The sequence below is a fragment of the Chenopodium quinoa genome, unplaced genomic scaffold (assembly GCF_001683475.1).
Source record: "Chenopodium quinoa cultivar QQ74 unplaced genomic scaffold, ASM168347v1, whole genome shotgun sequence".
Lineage (NCBI taxonomy): Eukaryota > Viridiplantae > Streptophyta > Magnoliopsida > Caryophyllales > Amaranthaceae > Chenopodium > Chenopodium quinoa.
The window spans coordinates 1,627,354-1,650,507 of record NW_018745323.1 but is presented as its reverse complement, the minus strand read 5'-3'; the positions used below and the strand labels follow the sequence as shown (position 1 = coordinate 1,650,507).

At 39.0% G+C, this 23,154-nt stretch overlaps 4 protein-coding genes and 1 long non-coding RNA gene across 5 annotated transcripts; 2 read left to right on the top strand and 3 right to left on the bottom strand.

Moving 5' to 3' along the window:
- Window positions 1-11: 11 nt before the first annotated feature.
- Window positions 12-3,667, bottom strand: LOC110712545. Its single transcript, XR_002509606.1, has 2 exons — window positions 3,290-3,667; window positions 12-1,367 (listed from the first exon to the last, which is right to left on the bottom strand). It is a non-coding gene; the product is annotated as an uncharacterized LOC110712545 (long non-coding RNA).
- A 235-nt stretch (window positions 3,668-3,902) lies between these two features.
- On the top strand, window positions 3,903-4,961 carry LOC110712493 (glutathione S-transferase T3-like). Its single transcript, XM_021890958.1, has one exon. The coding sequence runs from the start codon at window positions 3,903-3,905 to the stop codon at window positions 4,959-4,961; it is 1,059 nt and encodes a 352-aa protein (XP_021746650.1).
- Window positions 4,962-6,893: 1,932 nt separating this feature from the next.
- Window positions 6,894-8,276, top strand: LOC110712492. Its single transcript, XM_021890956.1, has 3 exons — window positions 6,894-7,179; window positions 7,300-7,500; window positions 7,660-8,276. The coding sequence occupies exons 1-3, from the start codon at window positions 6,894-6,896 to the stop codon at window positions 8,274-8,276; spliced, it is 1,104 nt and encodes a 367-aa protein (XP_021746648.1).
- A 7,958-nt stretch (window positions 8,277-16,234) lies between these two features.
- LOC110712491 lies at window positions 16,235-17,412 on the bottom strand. Its single transcript, XM_021890955.1, has 2 exons — window positions 17,068-17,412; window positions 16,235-16,246 (listed from the first exon to the last, which is right to left on the bottom strand). Exons 1-2 carry the CDS (start codon window positions 17,410-17,412, stop codon window positions 16,235-16,237), a joined length of 357 nt encoding a protein of 118 aa, XP_021746647.1.
- A 2,394-nt stretch (window positions 17,413-19,806) lies between these two features.
- On the bottom strand, window positions 19,807-22,684 carry LOC110712490. Its single transcript, XM_021890954.1, has 2 exons — window positions 22,629-22,684; window positions 19,807-21,937 (listed from the first exon to the last, which is right to left on the bottom strand). Exons 1-2 carry the CDS (start codon window positions 22,682-22,684, stop codon window positions 19,807-19,809), a joined length of 2,187 nt encoding a protein of 728 aa, XP_021746646.1.
- Between the last annotated feature and the right edge of the window lie 470 nt (window positions 22,685-23,154).

Here is a 23,154-nt window from a genome sequence, read left to right as displayed (position 1 = left end):
GCATGCTTCAATAAAACAATTACGGAGTATGTGTTATTTTTGCATGCTTCAATTTATTTACTCCATAATACTTGTAATAAGAAGCAGATCTTATCTATGTCTTAACATATTGGAATTTGAACTACTAGTAGAAAAAACATAACCAAACCAATGTCATTATACAATTTTATACCGATTCTGACATTAATAAAAAAAACAAAAAATAAAAAATCTACACCAAATATACATCAATTCTACCATCCAAAAACAGATTACATAACATAATACATAGATAATGTTACCGAATATACTCCCTCCGTCCCTAAATTACATTCCTCTTTGGAAATTTACACGGGAATTAAGGAGGAAAGAATAAGACAAATAACAATAATTAGATAATGCAATGGGAAGTACAAAGATAGATTAGTTATTACTTATGACATGTCATTAATCTTTTGCAAAAAAAAAAGGACCAATTACATGCTCCTAATTGAAAATTTTTAACCAATTATTTTTATTGTAATTTGACACAAGGATTATGAGTGAAATTAGGTAAGGATGAGTGAGAAAGCATTAAATATAAAACAGAAAAAAAAAGTTGATTTACTAAAAAAAACTTACCAAAAATTGAAAGGAGGAATGTAATTTTGAAATACCAAAAATAGAAAGGAGGAATGTAAGTTAGGGACGGAGGGAGTAGTATATTCTCAAAATTTAAACTAAACTTACCAAAAATAGTGTATTCTCAAAAATTTTCCAACCTTGGATCTTCACGCCTCTGTTTCTGCTAGAACCCCAGCTTCTTTTGTCGAAACCTTAGAGCTTAGGGTTTTATCGACGCTATTAATGGGTTTACTAGCAAGATACCTCTAGGTATTGAATCTTTTTGGCATTTAAAGGTGGTTGAAATTGAGTACAAAATGACATTTGTAGAAGAGAGAAAAGGAGAAAGCGAAGAGAGTGAAAGAATGCAATAGAGAAGAAGTGAGTTAAGCACGGGAATTCAAACACTTTTTAAAAATATTTGATTACACAGAGGAAAATCCAAGGGTAAATTTTAACCCATTTTGCCCATTCAATATTTTTATGCTTATTTACCAAGGGTAACTTTTAACCCCATTTTAAGATTATTATGGTAATTCAATTATATTAGGGTATTTGTCTATTTGACCACTTTTCCACCATTGAAAAAAGAAATTAAAGAATAACAAATGGTTCAAAGATGTCGATAATTAGCTAGTGTTTATTATACGCTAGCTAAATTGCAACTCAGGGTATCTTGCCCGTGAGTAAAATCGATCGTTCAAATTGCATTTCCTTGTAGTAGAATTCGCTAATTTTTCCGAAATTTTCCAAAGAATATACGCAGGGACCTTGGGAAAAAAAATCTACAACATGTAAAATAAAAAGAGTTAATAAAAAAAACCATAAGAGTATTTTAATAATACTATCTTGCAACATTTTAACAATAATTAAAAAAAAAAAAAAAAAAAAAAAGAGATTTTCTATGATACTATCTTACAACATTTAAAACATACACTCTAGTCAAAGCAAATGCATACTTTTGACGCTCAATATTTTAAATTTATATATTATTAAAAACTACAAAAGGTTAACATTTAGAAGACCTACATTAAGATTACTTAACATCAGTTAACTTTCGCATGTATGGCTAAGGTTAGTGAGCTTAATGAGACAATATTAAATGATTCAGGTTGACTAATGCTAAGTTGGACCTACATTCTTCAAAATAATTGAACTTGAGTTATATACGTGTATAACTAAGCTTGCTAAGATTAATGAGACTAATTAGTCAGTTTTGGACTATATTGTAAAAATTAAGACTACATGACCTTAAATTTACCAGTGAGATAAAGTCCTATGATTGATTAAAAAAGTTTATTACATTAACGTATACTTTATTCCAAAATAAAGGATGATTCTATAGTATTTTAATGATCCCAAAGTGGTTTATTCAAATAATCTTCTCTTCCCTTGATATACACAAAAAAAAATTTGGACATGTAAAAATGACCTTAACTTAATCAAACTATGTCAAGAGTCTTTTACTTATATGACCTAGAGCTTGTTTAGTTCACTTATCAGATCTAGTCTAATCTAATTAGATTGTTTATCGTCTATTTGGAGTTCATTGCGTTGCCTAAATACCAAATGTTCAAGAATGCTTCAGACCAAAGAATACAATACTACAATTAAATTGTACAAATTTCATTGTACCAATTACAGATTTCACATTTACTATGTGAAGATCTACTTTAGAGGACAGCAGGTCAGACTCCAAACAAACTGGAAAAATGCTCATGAAACCTCCTCTTATTCTAATAAAGATGATGCAGCTCAATCATTTACATAACCTTCAATTAATGAGTGAATAAGCATGGGCAACCTACCTAATTATCAAAATGGCAAATCGTTGAAGAAAGTTCAGATCAACAGTTTATTGTTTAGACCTTGCCTTTTACCTAATTTATGGCTACTAATAAAACTTAAAAAGGCTTAGAGCAGCTTTTTCATTCAGCCTAAAATGATAAAAGCTGATCATATTATGAAATAACTAGGACAAAAATATCTCAGTAAACAAGCTAGGAGAAGCACTAACAACATTCCAATTCAACTCTTAGCGTTTGCATATGAGTTCATTCGAAACAAAAGAGCTTCAAGCTCAGTAAATCAGCCAAAAAACAACTGCAAATGAGTGCCAAATTTTGAAGATTAAGTGGCTTGCTTAAAAAAAATTGTTGAGGGAAGTTCATATCAACACCTAAATGGCATTACCTATGCTAGCCCCTTAACCTTCACCCCACAATTCATTATCATACACCGCATCTCCCTCTTCTTCCTTCTCCACTCACCAATCAGTCCCTACGCACCATCAAAATCAGAGCATCATCATTTTCGGACTTCCCAAACGCCAGCCACCCAAACCTAAACTCCTCCTTTTGCCCGAACCTCAACCTCTGATACATCAAAAATTCAAGAAAACTTCAACAATACCAAAATTCGAGTATACTCAAATTATATAAACTTAATTCGACTAATTTAAAGTGTAATTCAGTTAATTCAAATGCAACTCCATTAGCTTGCATGCAATATAATCGAAACGACTGAAAACCCTAAATCCCTAAATCCGCAACAATTTAACAACCCTAAACCAGAAATTCGCAAACCAAACACAAAGAACCTTTCATCTACAATTAACCCTAGAAATCCAGACCAAAAATCACACGAAAATTCGCACAAATTTACTGAAAAAAGTGCACAATTTCTGAAATCAAAGAGAAGAACTAACCTTGTCGCCGCTCCATTATTGAAGCCTTGAGAAGCCTAGCCGGTCGCCGGATACACGAAATCAGGTAGAATTGCTGTGGTGGTTTGTGTAGTATGGATGGTGGTGGTTTGTATGTAAAAGGGAGGAGGAGGAGGATGAGGTGGAGGTGGTGGTGGTAGTAGTAGTTTAGGAGAGAGGGTGGTAAAAAATATTGATGTTTATATAATAGCATACCCAGCCATTGGTCACTGAGGGTGGTTATTAAAGGAGAGAAAGTGGAATAATAATAAAATAATGAAGAGAGAGAAACTTTTGGGGGAAATTTTCAATAACCTGGTTACTAGAATAACCGGTTATTGTAGATTGGTCATGGAATATTTTATTATTTTTGATAGTGATATATAATGACAAGGCTGCTTGAGATTGTGACACCTATTCATTTAATCAATGGATGAGATTTGCTCTGATTTTATTACCGTTGTAATTTTGTAACGGCCATAATTTTAAAAATACAATTTTAAAAAAAAAAAAGCTCTATTTTATTTTTCTCTATAAAATGAGCCCAATATTGAGGTATTTTGAAACAATTTTTTTTTAGTGAATATTTCTCTCTTTATTATCAAATTGTGTAGAGATGAATATTCCAAAATCTAATAGAACAAAAAAACCCACAAAATCTCAAAACTCATCACAACCCCAAAATAATCCAAATCTTCAACCTTACTATTCTAACGTTCCAATTGATCTTAACTCAGATTTAGATACAAATTTTCAACAATTTTCGAATTATGGTTCACAAAATCTCAATTTCTCAAATCCAAGTACTTTTACTCCTTTCCCTTTTCAACCACCACAAAATCCTAATTATTCATATTCTCAAAATGTTATCCCATCTTTTGAGAATATTCAAATCTCTCAAGGTGATCCAACATTTCCTATGTCCCAATTTCCTATGTCACAAGGTGATGATAGTGTACTTCTGAGTTTCAATTGCTCATACACTTCGGCTGGATCAGATGATGACAATGAACCAGAAGTTGAAGTCAATGAAAGAGGTCATGAAGAAGGCAATCAAGATGGAAAAACAAAGTTTTGGTCAAAAGCTGAAGAAGTGGTTCTTGTGAAGGCTTGGCTTGAGGTTAGTCAAAATAAAAAAACTAACACTAACCAAAAAGGGGATGTTTTTTGGAGGAAAATTGAGGAAATGTATAATAATGTTAGATTATACAAACAAAGGTGTTTCGAAGAAGGTACTGACGGGGTAACACGAGAAGATTTGTTGAAAATGAGGGGTTCGGAGCAACTTAGAAACCGTTGGAGAAGGATCAATGCTTCATGTTCTAAATTTTGTGGTTCACATGCTCATGCTGAATCAAGAAGGGGAAGTGAGAACAATGATGAAGATGTTATGAAGGCAGCATATAGTATATATGCTGCTGACAAAACAAAGACATCATTGATGTCTAAAACCTTTCAAGATAAGCATATTTGGGACATTTTGATACAACATGATGCATGGAAACCAAGTGAAGATATTGTTCAAAAATGCAAGCAAAAAACATCTACTCAAGGAAGTGACTCAAAGAGATCACGTATCAATCAAACCCGGAAACCCCAACCAATGGTGATATTGGGTATTCAGGCTTGCCTTCCAGCAACGAATCTAGCAAAAATAAAGGAAAGAGCAAGATGACAAATATGCCACTTGCAGCATGGCAACAATGGTTGGACACGGCCCAGAACATGAACCTTATAAGGGAATAAGAAAATCAAGTGGAACTTACAAGGTTACAACTAGAAAGGGAGAAAGAAGCAAGGAAGCAAAGAAAGATTAATATAGAGTTATTTAAACACCTCGATTCAAAGCCAAACCTATCTTGAACTAAGGAACAATTTATTGAAGAAGTTGTTTCCCTCAGACTGATGTACTAGGTGTATGGTTAATCATAATTTAAATGTTTCTTAGCTTAATTTTAAATAATTTGCTTTTTAGTTTTCTGTTTTATGTACTAAGGTTCGATTTTTAATTTCGCAATTTTTAATGTGTTGTTGATTTAGGATATGAATGAATGTTACATTGTAATGCTATTATTAATATAAAAAAAACAAGTTTATTAACAATTTAGTATTAAAATCGTATTATACGATACGCTTTATATACATATAATTATTATTGATTTGATTAAACTCATCAATTCACTTTGATATTTCACAGCAAAAGATGTAAATTGATTTACATTACACTGAAAAAGAATTGATGTACCCAACACTGAAAAGCAAATATTAGATACTAGACATTGATGTACTTAACACTGAAAAGGTAATAGTAACACTATATTGCTTTTACGTACATAACAATGTTGGTGATATTGACAATACAAAAGCATGCATCTACATTACTAAAAAATTATCAATTTTTTTTCTGAATCAATGCATGCATGCAAGACATCAAATTCACCATATAAGACAATAAAAATGACTACATACCCAACACATTTGTTCTATAAAATGGATGAGATACATTTCACTTGATTAACCATCCATCTTTTCCCCTAAAAAACTTGGGATTTGTTAAACATCGCCCGCAAATCTCCACATAAAGCCCACAAATTAGACATGGTTTGACAATTTTGCCCATTTCTAAAATCGTACCCAAACAAATCTCGATCTAACAAATGTGGAGTCGTACTGGGTTGCCCAGGGAGGCCGGAGAGGCGAGGGTCGCCGGAGATACGTCGTCTTCGACGGAAAACGAGGTGGCGCCTAGTTTGGACGCCGGAACCATGGTAAGGACGTCCAGGCAAGGCGCCACAACCAGTGCACTGGCGTCCAGGCCAGACGCCACAACCAGTGCACTGGCGTCTAGCCCAGGCGCCTCAACCAGTGCACTGGCGTCCAGGCCAGGCGCCACCACCAGTGCACTGGCGTCTGGTTTGGACGCCGCCCTTACTTTTTAATTTTTTTTTTTGCCTTTTTTTTTTAAAAATTATGTTTATTAAATTTATGTTTTGATTTAGGATGTGGAAATTTATGTTTTTTATTTGATTTTATAAAAAATATATATACTAGACTTAAAAAAAATAACACATAAAATTAATAAATATTAAAAAAAAATCAAACACATTAAAAAAAAATTAGAAAAATTTTCTGATTTTCCAAAAAAAAAAAAAAATTAAAAAAAAAAATTTAAGGCAGCTGGGGCGCCTGGCCAGGACGGCCCGTGGCTGGTGGTGGCGCCAGGTCCGGCAGCCACGTCCACCGGCCTGGCATCTGGGCAGGACGCCCAGCCACAGTGACTGGCGCCTGTCCCAAACGCCACTCACCGTGGCTGGGCGTCCTGCCCAGACGCCAGGCCGGTGGACGTGGCTGCCGGACCTGGCGCCACCACCACCTTGCCGCCACGAGCCACCACTACCTTGCCGCCACGAGCCAACCACCTTGTCGCCACGAGCCTCGACATCCCCGTACTCTGATTTTTATTGAGGTTGTGTTTTTTTTAAGGTCAAGGGCAATATTGTAACTTCAATATAAGTTTGTGGGCTTTATGTGGAGATTTGCGGGCGATATTTAGAAATCCACAAAAACTTCTATCTTCCATTCTCATATCAACTTGGTTTTTAATAACATGTCATCCGACGAAAGCTCCAACTCTTCTAATTCTTCATCCAATTCGGAAAATAGCCAAACACAACGATACGAAAGACAAAGGCAAGCCAATCGTCTTGTTAACCAAATGATGGATGAAGTTTTTATGTCCAATCCAATTGAAATATATCAAATGTTAAATAAAGTTCCAAGGGCACCAAGGATCCCTGTTCCAAGGGATCGTGAGGATGGACACAATCGTTTATGGAATGACTACTTTGCTGACCATCCTGTGTTTCCCCCACAGTTATTTCGTCGGAGATTTCGTATGAACAAACATATATTTCTCCGAATAAAGTAAACTTTAGAAGAACGTCATCCCTTCTTTCAACAAAGACAAGATGCTACAAGAAGATTTGGTGCCTCCGGATTGCAAAAATGCACAGCTGCTATGAGGCTAATAGCTTATGGCACCTCTGTTGATTCTGTAGATGACTACATTCGAATTAGTGCATCCCTTGCAAGAGATTCACTACAACATTTTGTGGGAGGAATTGTCTCTTACTTTAGTGATGAATACCTTAGAAAGCCCAATGAAGAAGATCTAGTAAGACTACTAAGAATTGGTGAACGTCGAGGATTTCCAGGTATGCTAGGTTCTATTGATTGCATGCATTGGCGGTGGAAAAATTGTCCACTTCGATTAAAAGGTATGTTTTCTGGAAGACCAGGTAAGCCCACATTAATATTGGAAGCTGTGGCATCATATGATCTTTGGATCTAGCATGCTTTTTTTGGGACACCAGGTAGTCGTAATGATATTAACGTTCTTGATAGATCCCCTTTGTTTAACGATGTTTTTGAAGGTCGTGCACCTTCTATTAACTATGTTGTGAATGACCATCATTACAATATGGGATATTATCTCACTGATGGCATATATCCTAAATGGGCAGCATTCATTCCTACAATATCACTACCACAAAATGAAAAAGAAGGTATTTTTGCCAAATTACAAGAAGCTAGACGAAAGGATGTTGAGCGTGCTTTTGGAGTATTACAAGCTCGTTTTGCAATAATACGGAATCCTGCGCTAGCTCGTGACACATCAATGTTAGGAAAAATAATGATAGCATGTATCATTATGCACAATATGATCGTTGAGGACGAAAGAGATACGTATAAAACGTATTACGATCCAAATGAATATGATCAAGCTACAAACGCGTCTTCAAGTAATAGAAACACTGAAGAGCCTTTTCAGTTCGAAAATAGCAACAACCGAATTGCAAGTTTGGAAATTTATATGTCTAATAGAGCTCGTGTTCGTGATGAAGCTATGCATAAAGCCTTAAAGAAAGACTTAGTTGAACATATGTGGCTCAAATTCGATGTTCACAGTAGGCAAAATAATTTGCGTTAATAGTTGTATAATCGTAACATTAAATTATTGTATTTGTACTCAAGCACGGTTCGTTTTTATCTTTTAAAGATTGTTGTCATTTGATAGAATATGTACTATTTTTATTATTATCGAATTTAGTAAAGTTGCAATTATTGTGTATTTCTTAATTAACGACTAATTACTTACTAATTAAATAATATAATGCATTAATTTTAAACATAAGTCATTTTATTTAATTATTGTATGCTAATAATAATTATTAGTTTTAATTGATTATTACCAAGTGTATTAGTTATATATGATAGGATTTAAGAGAGATATTGTGTGGTGGGGTTGGGTAAAAGTAGGAGAGAGAAAATGTATAACCAAAAAGATGTGGTTAACTATTGGGAGACATTGGTTATTAAATGGGTATAAGAGTGGTTATAGGTGAGGTGGAAGATGTAGAAATTAATAAAATAAGCAATAACCACAAGGGTGTTTAAAAAATAATTTTTATTATACTGTTATAGAATTGAGGGCCTTGTTTAACAACATGGATTTTTTATTTTTTATTTAAGGGTAATGTTATATATAGCCCTAAGGGATATATATAAGCATTAAATATACTCTTGGAAATTGTATAATTAGGAATTCATGACAAAAATACTTGTAAATCAGTGTTATTAGTGTTTATATTTTGATCATTTTTTAACTTTTTATGATTTTCAAGTGTAAATTTAATGCTTATATGTAGCCCTAAGGGCTATGTATAACATTTTCCTTTATTTAACTAAAGGTGATCAATGGACGGATCAGGCTAAAATTTGCCCATTTATCGGATCGGGCTGGGCCAAATTTTGGATCGAAAAATGTGTGCCCAAATCCGTCCAAATAAGGCGGGCCATGCGGGCTTCTTGGGCCGGGTAAAAAAAATCAACTAAAATTGCATAAATTGATTTTCCAAGCCCGCCCAAAATTTTTTAAAAATTGAGTCGGGTTGGGCCCGACCCGATTTCGGGCCGTGAAAAGTAGGGCTGAGCAAAACTAACCAAAAAACCGATCCGTAACTGTTCCGAAAATTAGGGTACCCGATCCGATAACCATAACGGTTCGGGTATCCGTTCCGATAATTTGTTATCGGGTATGGTTATGGGTATAATTTTAAAATTAACGGTTACCCAATCCGATCCGATAAGCCTTTTTTTATTTTGCTTTTTTCCCTACTTAAATCTACAAGTATTAATATAAATCTAAACTTTTACTTTAATTCATAATCACTTTATAATATCAATGATTAGTAATATTATTAATAATTTGGCCAAGATCATATGGTATTTTTGTTAATTAGTTGTAAATTATATCATAATAACTACATAATTAAGTTTAATTATCATTATTGGATATCTTATTCGGTACCCGATACCGATCCGAAAATTCGGGTACCCGAACTTATCGATTCCGGTTATGGGTATCACTTTTAGTGATTTTGGTTATCGGGTACCCGAACCGTTAGTACTAATGGTACGGGTACTCGTCCCATGCTCACCCCTGGTGAAAAGTAGTCCAAAGCCCGCCCAAAATCTGGTTGGGCTCAACTTGATCACCTATATAATTAACCCATGAGTGATTTATTTTGACTACCAATATCTTTGGCAAATTTTAATATGCACACCACCATTAATAAGAGGCCACGTGTTTTACAATTTGTTAGCACAATACCAACATTATTTTCTATCCCCATCATTTTCTCTCTCTCATTTCTTCCTCTCCTCTCACACTTTCTACATTTCTGATTTCTCTCTCCTCTTTCTTCTCTTTAAACTAATTTTCTCTTTCTTAAATTCATTCATAATTTTGTTTTTGATTTAATTTCTTCATCATCATTATTGTTTACCATAGATTGAGATCCTTCATCTTTTCCTCGGACAATTCCTAATTTTTTATTTCTCTCTCCTCAATTTTTCTTTTTTCCTAAATTCATTCAGTATTTTGTTTTTGATTTAACTCCTTCATCACCATTGTTAATCACTATACATTAATTAAAAGTTTGTTTTCTTCAACCTTCAATTTGAAGCTTTGTTAATGGAGTTTTTCCAATGAAGAGAAGTTAAAAATGGCGGATTAGACGAGGAAGAGGTGGTTAAGACGACGGAGATGATTATTTTCCGATGAGATTCCTTTATCTAAATCACTATGGCTAGGTTTGAGCTTCGAAATATGTAGTTTTCATATTATTTTGATTTTTTAGTGAATTTGTGTATTCTATTATGAACAATTCTGTTTTTGGTTATATTTTGGTATTTTGAACATTTTTAGTTAAAAATATGAACGTAGTACACGTTTCCTATAAATATATATTTTTACAAACATATACTTTTGGATTTATGAACATCTTAATTATAATTTTGAACAAGTGATACATTATTTATGAACTTTTTTTGAGATTTATGTATTTTGTAATTATTTTTTTTTTAAAAGAAATTCGCATTCTGTACTTTATAAGGAAAGTCCAGCAATGTCTTTAGGTGCAGATGTTTTTGAAGGGTGTTTAGTGGTTTGTGGTTGAGGTACCCAACCGGTTCCGGTTCTAAAACTTATTTTTATTATTTAAAACTTATTTAGTTTAGCATATACCGAGTACCCAACCGGTTCCGGTTCTAAAAGGTTGAGAATTGAAATTGGAATTGGTTATAACCGGGTCCTTAATGTATTACTCGGAATTGGAACCACCGGGTCTAATTCCGGCTCCGGACCCGCCGGTTTCTAACCGGTTCCAGTTCCAATTTGGGATACCCGGAATTTTTGCTCACCCCTAGTCACAACTATGGAGATGTCCCCCTTACCCCAGCCTAAGGATTAGGGCTCCTCCATCTAGAAAGGTTATCGAAGGTCAACTTGTAAGGGTCAATTCCTCGAAAAACTCACATTAGGTTTAGGGATAATCAGTAAGAAAAAGGTAGCAATTCTAAAAACGGTTGACCGAGCGGAGGTGAACAATAAGGTCTCTGAAAAGGAAGAGTCCAGGAAAGGAAGTAGTCAAAATGTTTTAAAGGATACAACTTGTTCCCGGGTGAGGTCCTACATTAGTTTCGCCTGTGGTTACAACTCTCGAGCATCTGGCGAACGTATGCGTAACACGTGGGAATCTTCCGAACAGTTTGGGCCTGATACATTTTGGTACAATGGAGCTAGACGCCTAGACCAGTGAGCTATTACGAGACCGCACAAAAAAATTACACTGCCATAAACTAGAAAGAGGAAAGTGAGGAAAATCCCTACCTTATAAAAAGTACAAGATTACTCTTATGAGTAGCATACATACCCCCATAAATGTGTACAAGTGTTTTTTAATGAATAGTGTGTGAACAATTATTACATCTAAAATGTTTTTACTTATTTTCCCTTATTAATTATAATAATGTTTTTTTTTTGGAATTTTTAACAATAGTACGTGGACATTTATACCCCTAAATATATTTGTTTATATATTTTATCTCACTATGCTGCTAATAAGTAAATATGTGATGTAAAGCCAAATTAAAAGAGATTTCGGATATGACTAGCTATATATGGTGCGCGCGTTAGCTACTCTAGTATTATCAATATTAATAAAACTAAGGGCTTGTTGTTATGAGAGAAGGAAATTAGGAACTCAATTGAAGTGAAATTAAACGGAAGAGAATAGGGCCTAAGAACTCAAATTGTAAAACAAGAAAAATTAAATACTCGTAATAATGGTAATTTACTTGGTATGAAATTAAGCTGAAAACTACAGTATGATTAATTACCACTATAACATTTTTTTTTCTTTTAAAAGAAACTAAAATAGCTATTCTAATTCAAAATAAATAAGCTGAAATACATAGTACTAGTCTACAGACTCTACACACCTTATACAGATGCATGCTGATTATTCTTAACATGTAAACACTTAGAGTTGCATTTGCATGAGAGTGGAGCATCAATCATCCTCCCAGAGGTGAAATTATTAGCAGGTGAAAACATAACACTAATGTCGTCACACATGACTTTGAAGTCGCAGCTTTCAGTAACAGTCTTGATAAAATTATAGCGACTCCGAGCCTTTAGGGCAAAGTGTATAACATTTTGACCCCATAGATCATGATAGATTGAATCCACAGTTTTGTTTAAAAGTCGAGAATCATCCTCTTTAATCTGCATAAGAAATTTCAATTGTCCTTGGCCTTGATCTAAAAGAAACGGTTCGAGTGTCGTTGAGGGGAGGAACCCGAAGTGGTCGTGGTCGTGGTGATACTCCAGTGACACTAGCATTATGTTAAAATATACTAAGGCTCCAACATTGTTATTCAATTTAAAGGTAACATCCAAGTCGGCTGTTATGTGTTTATCACCTCCAAGTCCAACACTGAGATTACTTAATTTCATAGAAGTCACCTCTAAAGAATCCACCCGCAACTTTGGATCGAAATTATATGGGGAAAAGACTAAGAGATACATATAAAAACACAAGGAAAATCCCAATAACATTGTACATAACCAATTTTGTATGCTGCAATAATTTTGGTCACTGTTGTTGTTATCGTCGTCCTCGTTGTTGCAGTAGCCATTGTTGTTGATGTTGCAGTAGTTATTGTTATCATCGCTGTTGTTGCTGTTTATGCTAATTTTTGCTAAGTGGGATTGAGTATCAAAATCTAGGCTACGGATCAACTAAGCAAAATCAAATATAAGGAAAAAGTAAAAAGAGAATAAATGACACAAGGAATTGGTGACGCGGATAACCCAATGAAGGTAAAAACCGCGGGTAGAATGAGGATCTACCAAACTTTCACTATGCAAAGAATAATATCAGTTTACAAGGTCAAGTGTATGATGTATGTTGTTGGATGATGGATATACTCGTTGCTACCTCGTCCTTTATATAGATGATTTTCTAGGTTACATCCTAGCCGTTGCAAGGGGATAACATCGTGCCCATGATTTTCGGATGTTAGTTGCGGGGGTTACTCTTCTTCTGTTTTGAATCCCAACAGATTGGAGTGGCTGAAGTTGTACTAAATCTGAGCTTATCCTTTCCCTAAGAAATAGGAGGCCGTTACTTGACTTAGTCTTCTGTCGATGCTTCATGCCTCGTCGGGCTTATAGCTTCATCGAGGGGAGTCTCCGTCACTGACTTTCGTTGACTGTCGTTGACTAAGTCTTGCATATTTTTACCCATAACAATTTTCCCCTAATTGCTAAAACGTGGACGACTATACACTTTTGGCAATTACTTAAAAAATAAAAATGCAAGACAAAATAAAAATGATTAAAATAAACACAAATCAAATAACCGAAAAAATTTCAAATTATCTGGAGGGCATTTCCGTCCTTTACCACGCACGTCCTTCAGAGCAGTTACTCCACTTCTCACACTCCTTTATTCTAACCGTCATTTCACTCTTTATTAACTGCAACACGCTTCGCGCTTCCCCAAACTTCTACCTTATTCTACTTTCTTCTCTCCAATTCCTCTCTTCCTTGCGAGGTTTTTCCGGTGGTTTGGTGGCAGCGTGCGGCGGCGATTTCAAACTTCTCGGCATCTTCAATTACCAGGTAATCTACTCTACTTCCCTTTGCATTAATCAATTTTAAGCACGATGTCGAACAAAATTCCAAAAATTAGAATTAGGTTTTCTCTTCGCGTTGTTGAAAAAAGAGGAACAATTGTTTCACAGCAGAATTCAAAGTCTCAGTCTAAGTCGTTGATGGCTCCAAACATGATGAGTGATTTCGTCAAGATGGCGGGCTTTCCCGGTACTACCTTTGCCTATATTCTGGGGCCCGGCCAGACGGTGGCGGGCTGTCCTGAAGATTTCGCTGTTTTCTTTAGATATCCTTTTGCGGAAACGACGATTAAATTCCCTTTCCCGCCCCTGGTTCGTTCTTTCTTTGAAGTTCTAGGCATTAGTCCTGGCCAGCTGATGCCTTCTGGTTGGAGAATTTTATCAGTGATAGTAGAATTGACCAAAGATTGGGAGAATCCCTTTACTTTGGAAGATTTGGCGGCAGGGTATGAGATAAAGATGGCGGAAAGTGGTTTCGTCAGTCTGTGCAAAAAAGGAGATCAGTTGGTTTTGAATACTGATGTGAATGACAGGGGTTGGAAGAAGTGGTTCTTATTTGTTAAAAGGGTGTCGTTGGGTAACGACGGGTTATGGTTGACGGAAGGATGGCTGACGAAGGGTGAGTATTTCTATGGCATTCTTGTTCTTATAACTTGATTTTGGCTGAAATGGTTTGATCTTTTCCCCCATAATGTAGAGTTGGAATTGGGCTTTCTTGAATCGTCGGAGACTTCTTCGTCGAAGGTGAAAGAATTCCTTGCCATCAACCCTTCAGCAAGAACATTTGTGCGAAAGAAGAAGCCGACGGGCGATCAAGCGGGGCAGGAACAGAGCACTCCAGTGAGGACACCAAAACAAGTAGAAGATTCCGAAGAGACAATGTCAACTTGTAAGTTTTTATTTAACGTCAAGTGATTTTCGTTGTGTTGTCATTGTGTCGTTGCTTTATAGTTAACAGTATCTAATGCTTTTTCAGAGTCGGCCGCTCAAGGCGTTCGTCGAGGTCGAAGCTTGACTCAGCAAGAGGCTGATTTGCGAATAAGGAGGAAGCGAGGATTGGCGTCTCGAGAACAACAGCCGGCGCCTGCGGTCGAGAAGGTGGAGCCTGTCTTGACTCCACCACCTGAGAGGACAGTCGATGAGTCGGGGACTATCACGCTGTCGGCGACTCCTCCGCGTAAACAGCAGAAAACTGACGACGAGCCCCCGGTTCCCGATATCTTGATGCGTTTTCCTGCCAACTTCCTGGATTGTCGCAGGGATGATCAACACTCTTTGTTTCCCGCCCTGAATCAACTGCTGTTTCCTAAGTTCAGGGAGATTTTGGCCGGATTGTCCGTCCTGGACATAGCCTCTGAAGCTACATCGGTTCACTTATACGTAAGTCTTTACTTTGGCTTCGTTTTTACTCGTCAAGTGTTAATTTCGAGGTTTATAATTGGGGGATGTGTTTGGCCAGTGCTTGCAAAACTCTCTGGTGTTGAGGGACAGGGTGATTGGGCTGGCTAAGGAGATGCAAAGGCTGGACGGTGCTGCCAGTGAGGCTCTGCGCAAGACTGCGGTTAATGTATTCCAGATGACGAAGAAGGATTTGGACAAGGCAAAGAAGAAGGTGGACGATCTAGAGAGGCGTCTACAGGTTCAATCGAAGACGATGGAGGAGGAGTCTCAGATGCTCAAGATCAGGAAGGAACAAGCTAAGCATTTGGAAGATAAGGTGAGGGTTATTGCTGCCAAGGATGAGGCTTTATCGAAGGTTCAGGATGAGTTGGCATCGACCCAGAAAGAATTGGATAATGCGCTGGATGACTATGCCGAGCTAGATATAAAGGTGAGGGCGAAGCTGATGAAACAGTTTTTGGATGGAATGGCTTCAAAATGGCGTCCTCAAGAGGTAATCGACCGTTTCCTTGTTAACGGCGGGACGCTTGACGAGTTGGAAGAGGACGCTGCAGCGGCGTCGACCGCGGATTCAGGTCCTGGTCCTTCCGTCACTATTTCTTCGTCTGTTGCTGTAGCCGATGTCCAGTCTTTCGTCGTCGAGGATCAGCCTGTGATCGCTGACGACCAGCCGTTTGTTGTTGAAGATCAGCCTACTACTGTTGTCGACCAATCCGTCGACGGTGCTGAGGAGCCGCGGGTTGAAGTTGTCGATGACAATGTTCGAGCTAATGAGGTCGTCAAGGAGGTCGTCGATGGGCTCCCTGCTGATGGGGCCGACGTTTGAAGGCCGTCGTTTGTGACGGTTTAAACTTTTGCTTTGTATGCTTTTAAACGGTCTTTTACTTTTGCTTCAAGAACTTGTATTTTGATTTGGTAACTTGTATCTTTTGTTCCACTTGAGGGCAAGTGGTTCTTTTGACAATTCGCTTTCATTTTATATGCTAAGTATTTCTTTGCTCTTGCTCAAGTTGTTATCTGTGTACGTAAGGCAAAAAGCAATTAAAATCTGTTTACTAAAAATGATAAGTCAACAAATAAGATTATTAAATTCCAAAAAACTTCGAAAATTTTTTTATTAACTTTTTAAGATAACATGTTTAAATGATAGTTGACGTTTTTAAATACAGATGTGTAGCTACACAGTATGCTTCGTCGAAGACTTTGTGATTTTAGGCCTATCATTGCATTGTTTGCCAATGCCCCTTGCGTCCCAACGTCGACGCTGAACCCTGAAGACTGGTTCGTGGCTCAGGTATCGGGTGTTTGGCATCAGACGCTAAGGTCAAGTGTTGCCCTGGGCTTCGTCATGCTTTCGATTGTCGGTTGTACGACAGCTTTGCTCGTCTTTTAAGGGACGCTAGTGTAGCTGACGTCCGTCGTCGTCTGTTTTCTACTGCTGGTGATAAAGCCGTGTTTTTCTTTTTCTTAGTGGGATGTCTCGTCGATCGATTGTTCTACAAAACAGACATGGTTAAAGCACCGTTGTGCCAACGACCCTCCGATGCTTAAGTCAGTATGCTTAGTCATAAATAAAAACTTTAAACGAATAAAGTAAGCAGAGTGTTTTGTTAAGAGCGTTATCGTTTTGTCGATGAACGTTTTCGACTGTCTGTTTAAAAGTAGTATTTTCTGAGATGGGTTGCGTTCCAACTTCGTGGAACGGGGTTACCTTGCTGGTCGGTTAATGGATAGGCACCGTTGCCAATGACTTGGGTAATTTCATATGGTCCTTCCCATGGGGGGGCAAGCTTTCCGTCGGCCGGATTCTTTGTATTCTGGAATGCTTTCCTTAGTACCCAGTCTCCCAATTGAAATGTTTTGGCTTTGACGTTTTTGTTGAAGCTTCTAGCGACGATTTGTTGTTGTGCCGCCATTCTAATTAGCGTTGTTTCTCTTAGTTCTTCAACTGCATCTAAGTTATCTTCCATTTCCTCTTGATTTCTCTCCTCCGTCATGAGACCGAACCTCGATGTTGGGAAGTCAGCCTCGACTGGTAGAACAGCTTCGCACCCATAGACAAGGGAGAAGGGCGTATGCCCCGTCACTTCTCTTGGCGTCGTCCGGTTGGCCCATAGGACTGATGGGAGCTCGTCAGCCCACTTGCCTTTTGCTGCTTTTTTCCTTTTCTTAATGGCTTCCATGACGACTTTGTTGCTGGACTCGGCTTGTCCATTGGCTTGTGGGTACCTTGGTGTCGACGTTCTCAACTCTATGCAAAATTTTTGCAAAAAAAAAAACGAGTTTTGTCGCTAATAAACTGTGACCCGTTGTCACAGAAGATCACCGACGGAATTCCAAACCTGCATATAATGTTAGTCCATATGAACGTAATGACTTCCTTGTTCGTCACCTGTTTCAAAGAAACTGCTTCAATCCATTTAGAAAAATAGTCGGTTAGTGCTAACATATATATTCTTTGTCCTGGCGCCGCGGGTAGCTTCCCGACGATGTCCATTCCCCACCTCATGAAGGGCCATGGAGATAATGTCTGGTGGAGGGGCTCCGACGACTTATGGACGGTATTGGCGAACCGCTAACAGTTGTCACATTTGGTCACGTATTATATTGCGTCTTCATGAAGCGTTGGCCAAAAATATCCTTGTCGCTTCGCGATTTTTGCTAGTTTTCTCTCTCCGACATGACTGCTGCATATTCCGTCATGCAAGTGGCTAAGGATGGACTGTTTTTCCTTCTTTTGGATGCATCTTTGGGATAACCCCGATGCTGATTTGTGGAATAGGACTCCGTCAATGATGTGGTATCGGGAGGCTTTGTATTTTAGTTTTCGTGATTCTGCTTTGTCATCGGGTAGGATATCTTTGGTCAATAGTCTATGATAGGTTTGGTCCAGTCGTTGTCATTGTTAACGTCGTCGACTGGTAGGATTTCCTTAAAGGATACGGACGGTTTTTGCAAATGGACTAAGGGGATATTTGTGAAAGTGGTCTTTTTGAGGACGGAGGCTAGGTTTGCTAATGCGTCGGCTTGGGCGTTTTGGTCTCTTGGGATTTGAGAGATGGTAAAAGGATCAAAATGTTTGGATTTTTCTTTGGCTATGTCGAGGTATGCTGACATTTTGGAGTCTTTTGCTGCGAAGTCACCTGTTATTTGGCCGACGACGAGGAGGGAGTCGTTGCATACATCCAGGGCTGTTGCACCTAGGTCTTTAGCAACGTTCATTCCTACAATCAAAGCTTCATATTCTGCTTCATTGTTAGTTGCTTTAAAATCACAAGATACAGACCTTACTATCATGTCCCCTTGTGGCGACTTTAGCCCCATTCCCAGGCCAGCTCCTCGTTGGTTGGATGAGTCGTCGACGAACAGGATCCATTTACTTTTGCTCTGGACGTTGTTGATTTCTTCTACCTCTTTGTCGGCTATAACCTGTAAGTCGGGGCTGAAGTTAGCCACAAAATCTGTGAGAGCTTGGGATTTTATCACTTTTCTGGGTTGGTATTCGATATCCATCGTGCTCAACGAGATGCTCCATTTACCCAAACGTCCTGTCAGATCTGGTTTTCTCAAGACAGACTTAAGCGGATAATTAGTCATCGGGTTTCAAAATAGTGCCTTAACTTTTTAACAGCAGTGATTAAAGCGAGGGCTAACTTTTCTAGGGAAGTGTATCTTACCTCGTCTGGGAGTAAGGTTTTACTTACATAGTAAACCGGAAGCTGCCCAGCTTCGTCGTCTTCTCTCGTCAGGACTGCGCTGACGGCTACAGCACTGACGACAATGTTAAGCATATCTTCGCAATACCTCAAAGGTCTGTCTAGGGTGATCGACGTGGTCCTTCGACTTCTTAGATTTCACCAGCATATCGTCGATGTAGACCTCCATCGTCTCTCCTAGCTGGTCCTTGAACATCTTGTTGACGACTTTTTGGTACGTCGAACCTGCATTTTTTAGTCCAAATGGCATAACTTTATAACAATATATACCTTTGTCGGTCATGAAGGCCGTCTTCTCCTGATCGTCGGGATGCATTAGGATCTGGTTGTATCCGGAGTAGGCGTCCATGAATGTTAAGAGCTCGTGACCTGCCGTTGCGTCTACCATGGCGTCGATGTGCGGGAGCGGGAACGGATCCTTAGGGCATGCTTTATTGAGATCGGTGAAATCGATGCACACTCTCCACTTGCCATTCTTTTTACTAATGACAACAACATTTGTGAGCTAATCTGGATACTTGATTTCTCTTATTTTTCCTGTGTCGATCAACTGCTGCACTTCTTCGTTGATGATTTTATTCCTTTCCAGAGCAAACTTTCGACGCTTCTGTTTGACGGGCTTATGATTTGGGTCGACTTTCAGCTTATGCAAGATGATGCTCGGATCTATACCAGTCATGTCCTTATGAGACCAGGCGAAACAGTCTTTATTTCTCGGAGAAAGGCTAAGATACTGTCTTTGAGTTCAGGTGTTAAGTTGGCTCCGACATGGACGGTTTGATCAGGCTTTTCGGGGTCTAAAGGTATTTCGTCAATTTCGAGGTCGTTGGGACTGTCTGGTGTCGGGCCATGCTGTAATTGCTATGCGGTTCTCATGGTTGGTTTAAGGGTTGTTTTGTAGCAGTGTTTGGCTTCGCGGGGTTCCCCTTTAATTTCTTGGACTCCCCACGGGGTGGGAAATTTGATTGATTGATGGTAGGTGGAAGGAATGGCTTTCAATCGGTGGATCCAGGGTCGTCCTAATATGGCATTATAGGCTGATGGGCATTCGACGATGTTGAATTTGGTTTGAGGGTTTAGGCCTCCTGCATAGGTTGGAAGGGTTATGTCTCCGAGAGTTGACATGCTTTCTCCACTGAAACCGACTAGAGTTGTCGACCTTCTAGTGATGTCGCTATCTTTTAATCCCATGTCTTCCATGGCCCTTCTGAACAGGACATTTGCGGAGCTTCCTCCGTCGACCAGCACCCTTCGAAGCAGACAATTCCCGACGACCAAAGAAATTACCAAAGAGTCTTCATGCTCTCTGTTGATGTTGTTGACGTCGTCATCATCGAAAGTAATTGTCATCGCTTCTAGCTTCTTTTCCAGGGGGTCTCTGATCTCGTCCGGGACATCTGCATTATCTATCGTCGACTTTGCGATCCTTTTTGCTGCAGAGTAGGTTAGTCCACAAATATCGGAACCACCAGTGATAACATTAACTATTACCTTAGGTACAGGGGGCTTGGGAGGTCTAGCTGTCGTTGTCTTTTCTGGCTCACGGCGACCTGCGTCATTGCTTTTCTTTTTCCCCAATAGATGCTTGAGGTTGCCTCTCTTCAGCTGGAAGGCGACCTCTCTTCGCAAGGCATAGAAGTTTTCCGTCTTATGGCCATGATCGCTATGGAACTCGCACCATTTTCTCATATCCTTCTCCGATTCTGGCTTGTTGCTCTTTGACGGCCAGCGCACTTTTCTTCCCAAGGGCTCTAATTCTTTCACTACCGCTACGATATTCACGTCAAAGCCATACTTCAATATCTCGGGGTATTGGGGGGCGTCGAGGATATCTTCAACCTGCACAGCATTAACAGAGCGTGATCTACCTGTTGCCTCGTAAGGCTGATGCCGCCACGATCCTCTTGGGTTGCTTGCGGCCTTTCGATCGGACGAACTTATGGAACTTGGGTAGGAGCTGCGATTGGCGATATCTTCGTCAAAGCGCATTTGAGCCACGGCTCTGGTCCGAACTTCTTCAAATGTTGAGCATGGATATTTGATCATATCTTTATACAGGTCCGAGTCCGTATGCAGTCCGCGGAGGAAGACTTCAATGGCGGTCCTATTGTCGACATTCTTGATTGAGACTTTCTCTTTGTTGAACCAAGACCAATAAGCTCTGATGGTCTCCTTAGGACCTTGGACGATCCAATACAGATCGCTCGTCTGCTTGTCGAACTGCCTACTACTTTCAAAATGGGAATAGAATTTGTTAACTAACATAGCAAAACTAGTTATACTACCTGGTTCAAGTTTGCCAAGCCATTTGAGGGCGGGTCCAGTCAACGTTGCACCAAATGACTTGCACATGCATGCTTCCCAGCACTCGAACGGGATCGAAGCTTGCCACATTCGCTGCTTGTAGTACTCGACATGCTGCTCTGGACAGGTCGTTCCTTCATATAGCGACGTAAACGTCGGGAGCGACAATCTTCTGGGAATTCGTGCCAGGGTCAACTCGTTGCAGAAAGGGGTAGCTGCGAATCCATCTGGAGCTTCTCGCTGGACGGGGATCGGCACGCCGGGCATCTTTTTCATCATTGACAGGACCTTAGAGTTCTGCTTTTCTAAGGCAACCAGCCTCTGGAGCAGGATTTCCGTCTGGTCGGGCTGCGGGCTACCTTGGTCGTCGCCTGAAGTCCTAATGGTCCCTTGCCCAGCATTCCTAACAGGGGGGTCCAAGTTCATTTCTCCGTCACTGGATTCAGTATTGGTATCATGGGGGGACTCAATGACATCTAAAGACGGCATTCTGGGAATCAAGCCTAACTGCCTTGGTCGGCGACGACGATTGCTTTGGGCGGATTCCAACTGCTGGCGGAGAGCAGCTGCATCGGAGTCTGACGCTTCTTTTTCTTTGCTGAGACGCTCATTAGATTCCCTAGCTGCTTCAAGATCGGCCTGAACTTTCTCATAGGCAGCTTTTAGCTGTTCTGGGTCATTTCGTCGGCTGACATATTGAAAGTTTGGCGAGTAACCTTTTGGATTTTACCTAGTTGTAGCCCCACGGTGGGCGCCAAATTGTTTATGCTAATTTTTGCTAAGTGGGATTGAGTATCAAAATCTAGGCTACGGATCAACTAAGCAAAATCAAATATAAGGCAAAAGTAAAAAGAGAATAAATTACACAAGGAATTGGTGACGCGGAAAACCCAATGAAGGTAAAAACCGCGGGAAGAATGAGGATCTACCAAACTTTCACTATGCAAAGAATAATATCAGTTTACAAGGTTAAGTGTATGATGTATGTTGTTGGATGATGGATATACTCGTTGCTACCTCGTCCTTTATATAGATAATTTGCTAGGTTTCATCCTAGCCGTTGCAAGGGGATAACATCGTGCCCATGATTTTCGGATGTTAGTTGCGGGGGTTACTCTTCTTCTGTTTTGAATCCCAACAGATTGGAGTGGCTGAAGTTGGACTAAATCTGAGCTTATCCTTTCCCTAAGAAATAGGAGGCTGTTACTTGACTTAGTCTTCTGTCGATGCTTCATGCCTCGTCGGGCTTATAGCTTCGTCGAGGGGAGTCTCCGTCACTGACTTTCGTTGACTGTCGTTGACTAAGTCTTGCATATTTTTACCCATAACAGTTGCTATGGCTACCCTTCTCGTGGTCATGGTTGTAGTGGTCCCAATACCATTTCAATGGGTAACCAAGTGCTGAATCATCTTCACCTTTGTTTTCTGGAATCATCAATCTTTTATTTCACTATTAAACATCATATTATCAAATCCATCTCAAAATAATTTGTATTCGGAACAATTATACAAATCAAACGTACAATTAAACACGAAAAAAATTTATAAATCAATTTCAATTTTTAAATGAAAAGACTTCTAATCAAAATAAATAAACTACAAATCAAACAATCCTAAATTTGAACAACGAATCAATAATTCAACAAAGATCGTCAAACAAGTTATAGATTACCTGAAACGGCGAGACTCCGTCAGTAGAAACGGACGGTGAGATTGCGGGATCGACGTGGATGACGGACAGATAAAGTTTGAAGAGAGAGGAAAAAGGTTCAGGGATTTGGGAAACAGTAATCAATAACATACATACAATACGAATACATATCATATTGTAGACACCCATTTGTGTCTCCCCAAAACCAAACCCAGTGATGAGTACCTTTCACGTCGAATCATAATCGAATGAAG

Bases quoted from the DNA above. Each gene is read 5' to 3' on its own strand.
- LOC110712493 (XM_021890958.1), top strand. From the start codon at position 3,903: ATGAATATTCCAAAATCTAATAGAACAAAAAAACCCACAAAATCTCAA.
- LOC110712492 (XM_021890956.1), top strand. From the start codon at position 6,894: ATGTCATCCGACGAAAGCTCCAACTCTTCTAATTCTTCATCCAATTCG. The intron at 7,180-7,299 runs GTATGAACAAAC...AAAAATGCACAG, and splicing joins GTTATTTCGTCGGAGATTTC to CTGCTATGAGGCTAATAGCT. The intron at 7,501-7,659 runs GTATGCTAGGTT...TTGGGACACCAG, and splicing joins TGAACGTCGAGGATTTCCAG to GTAGTCGTAATGATATTAAC.
- LOC110712491 (XM_021890955.1), bottom strand. From the start codon at position 17,412: ATGGAAGCCATTAAGAAAAGGAAAAAAGCAGCAAAAGGCAAGTGGGCT.
- LOC110712490 (XM_021890954.1), bottom strand. From the start codon at position 22,684: ATGATTCCAGAAAACAAAGGTGAAGATGATTCAGCACTTGGTTACCCA. The intron at 21,938-22,628 runs GTATTGGGACCA...TCAATATGTCAG, and splicing joins CTTGGTTACCCATTGAAATG to CCGACGAAATGACCCAGAAC.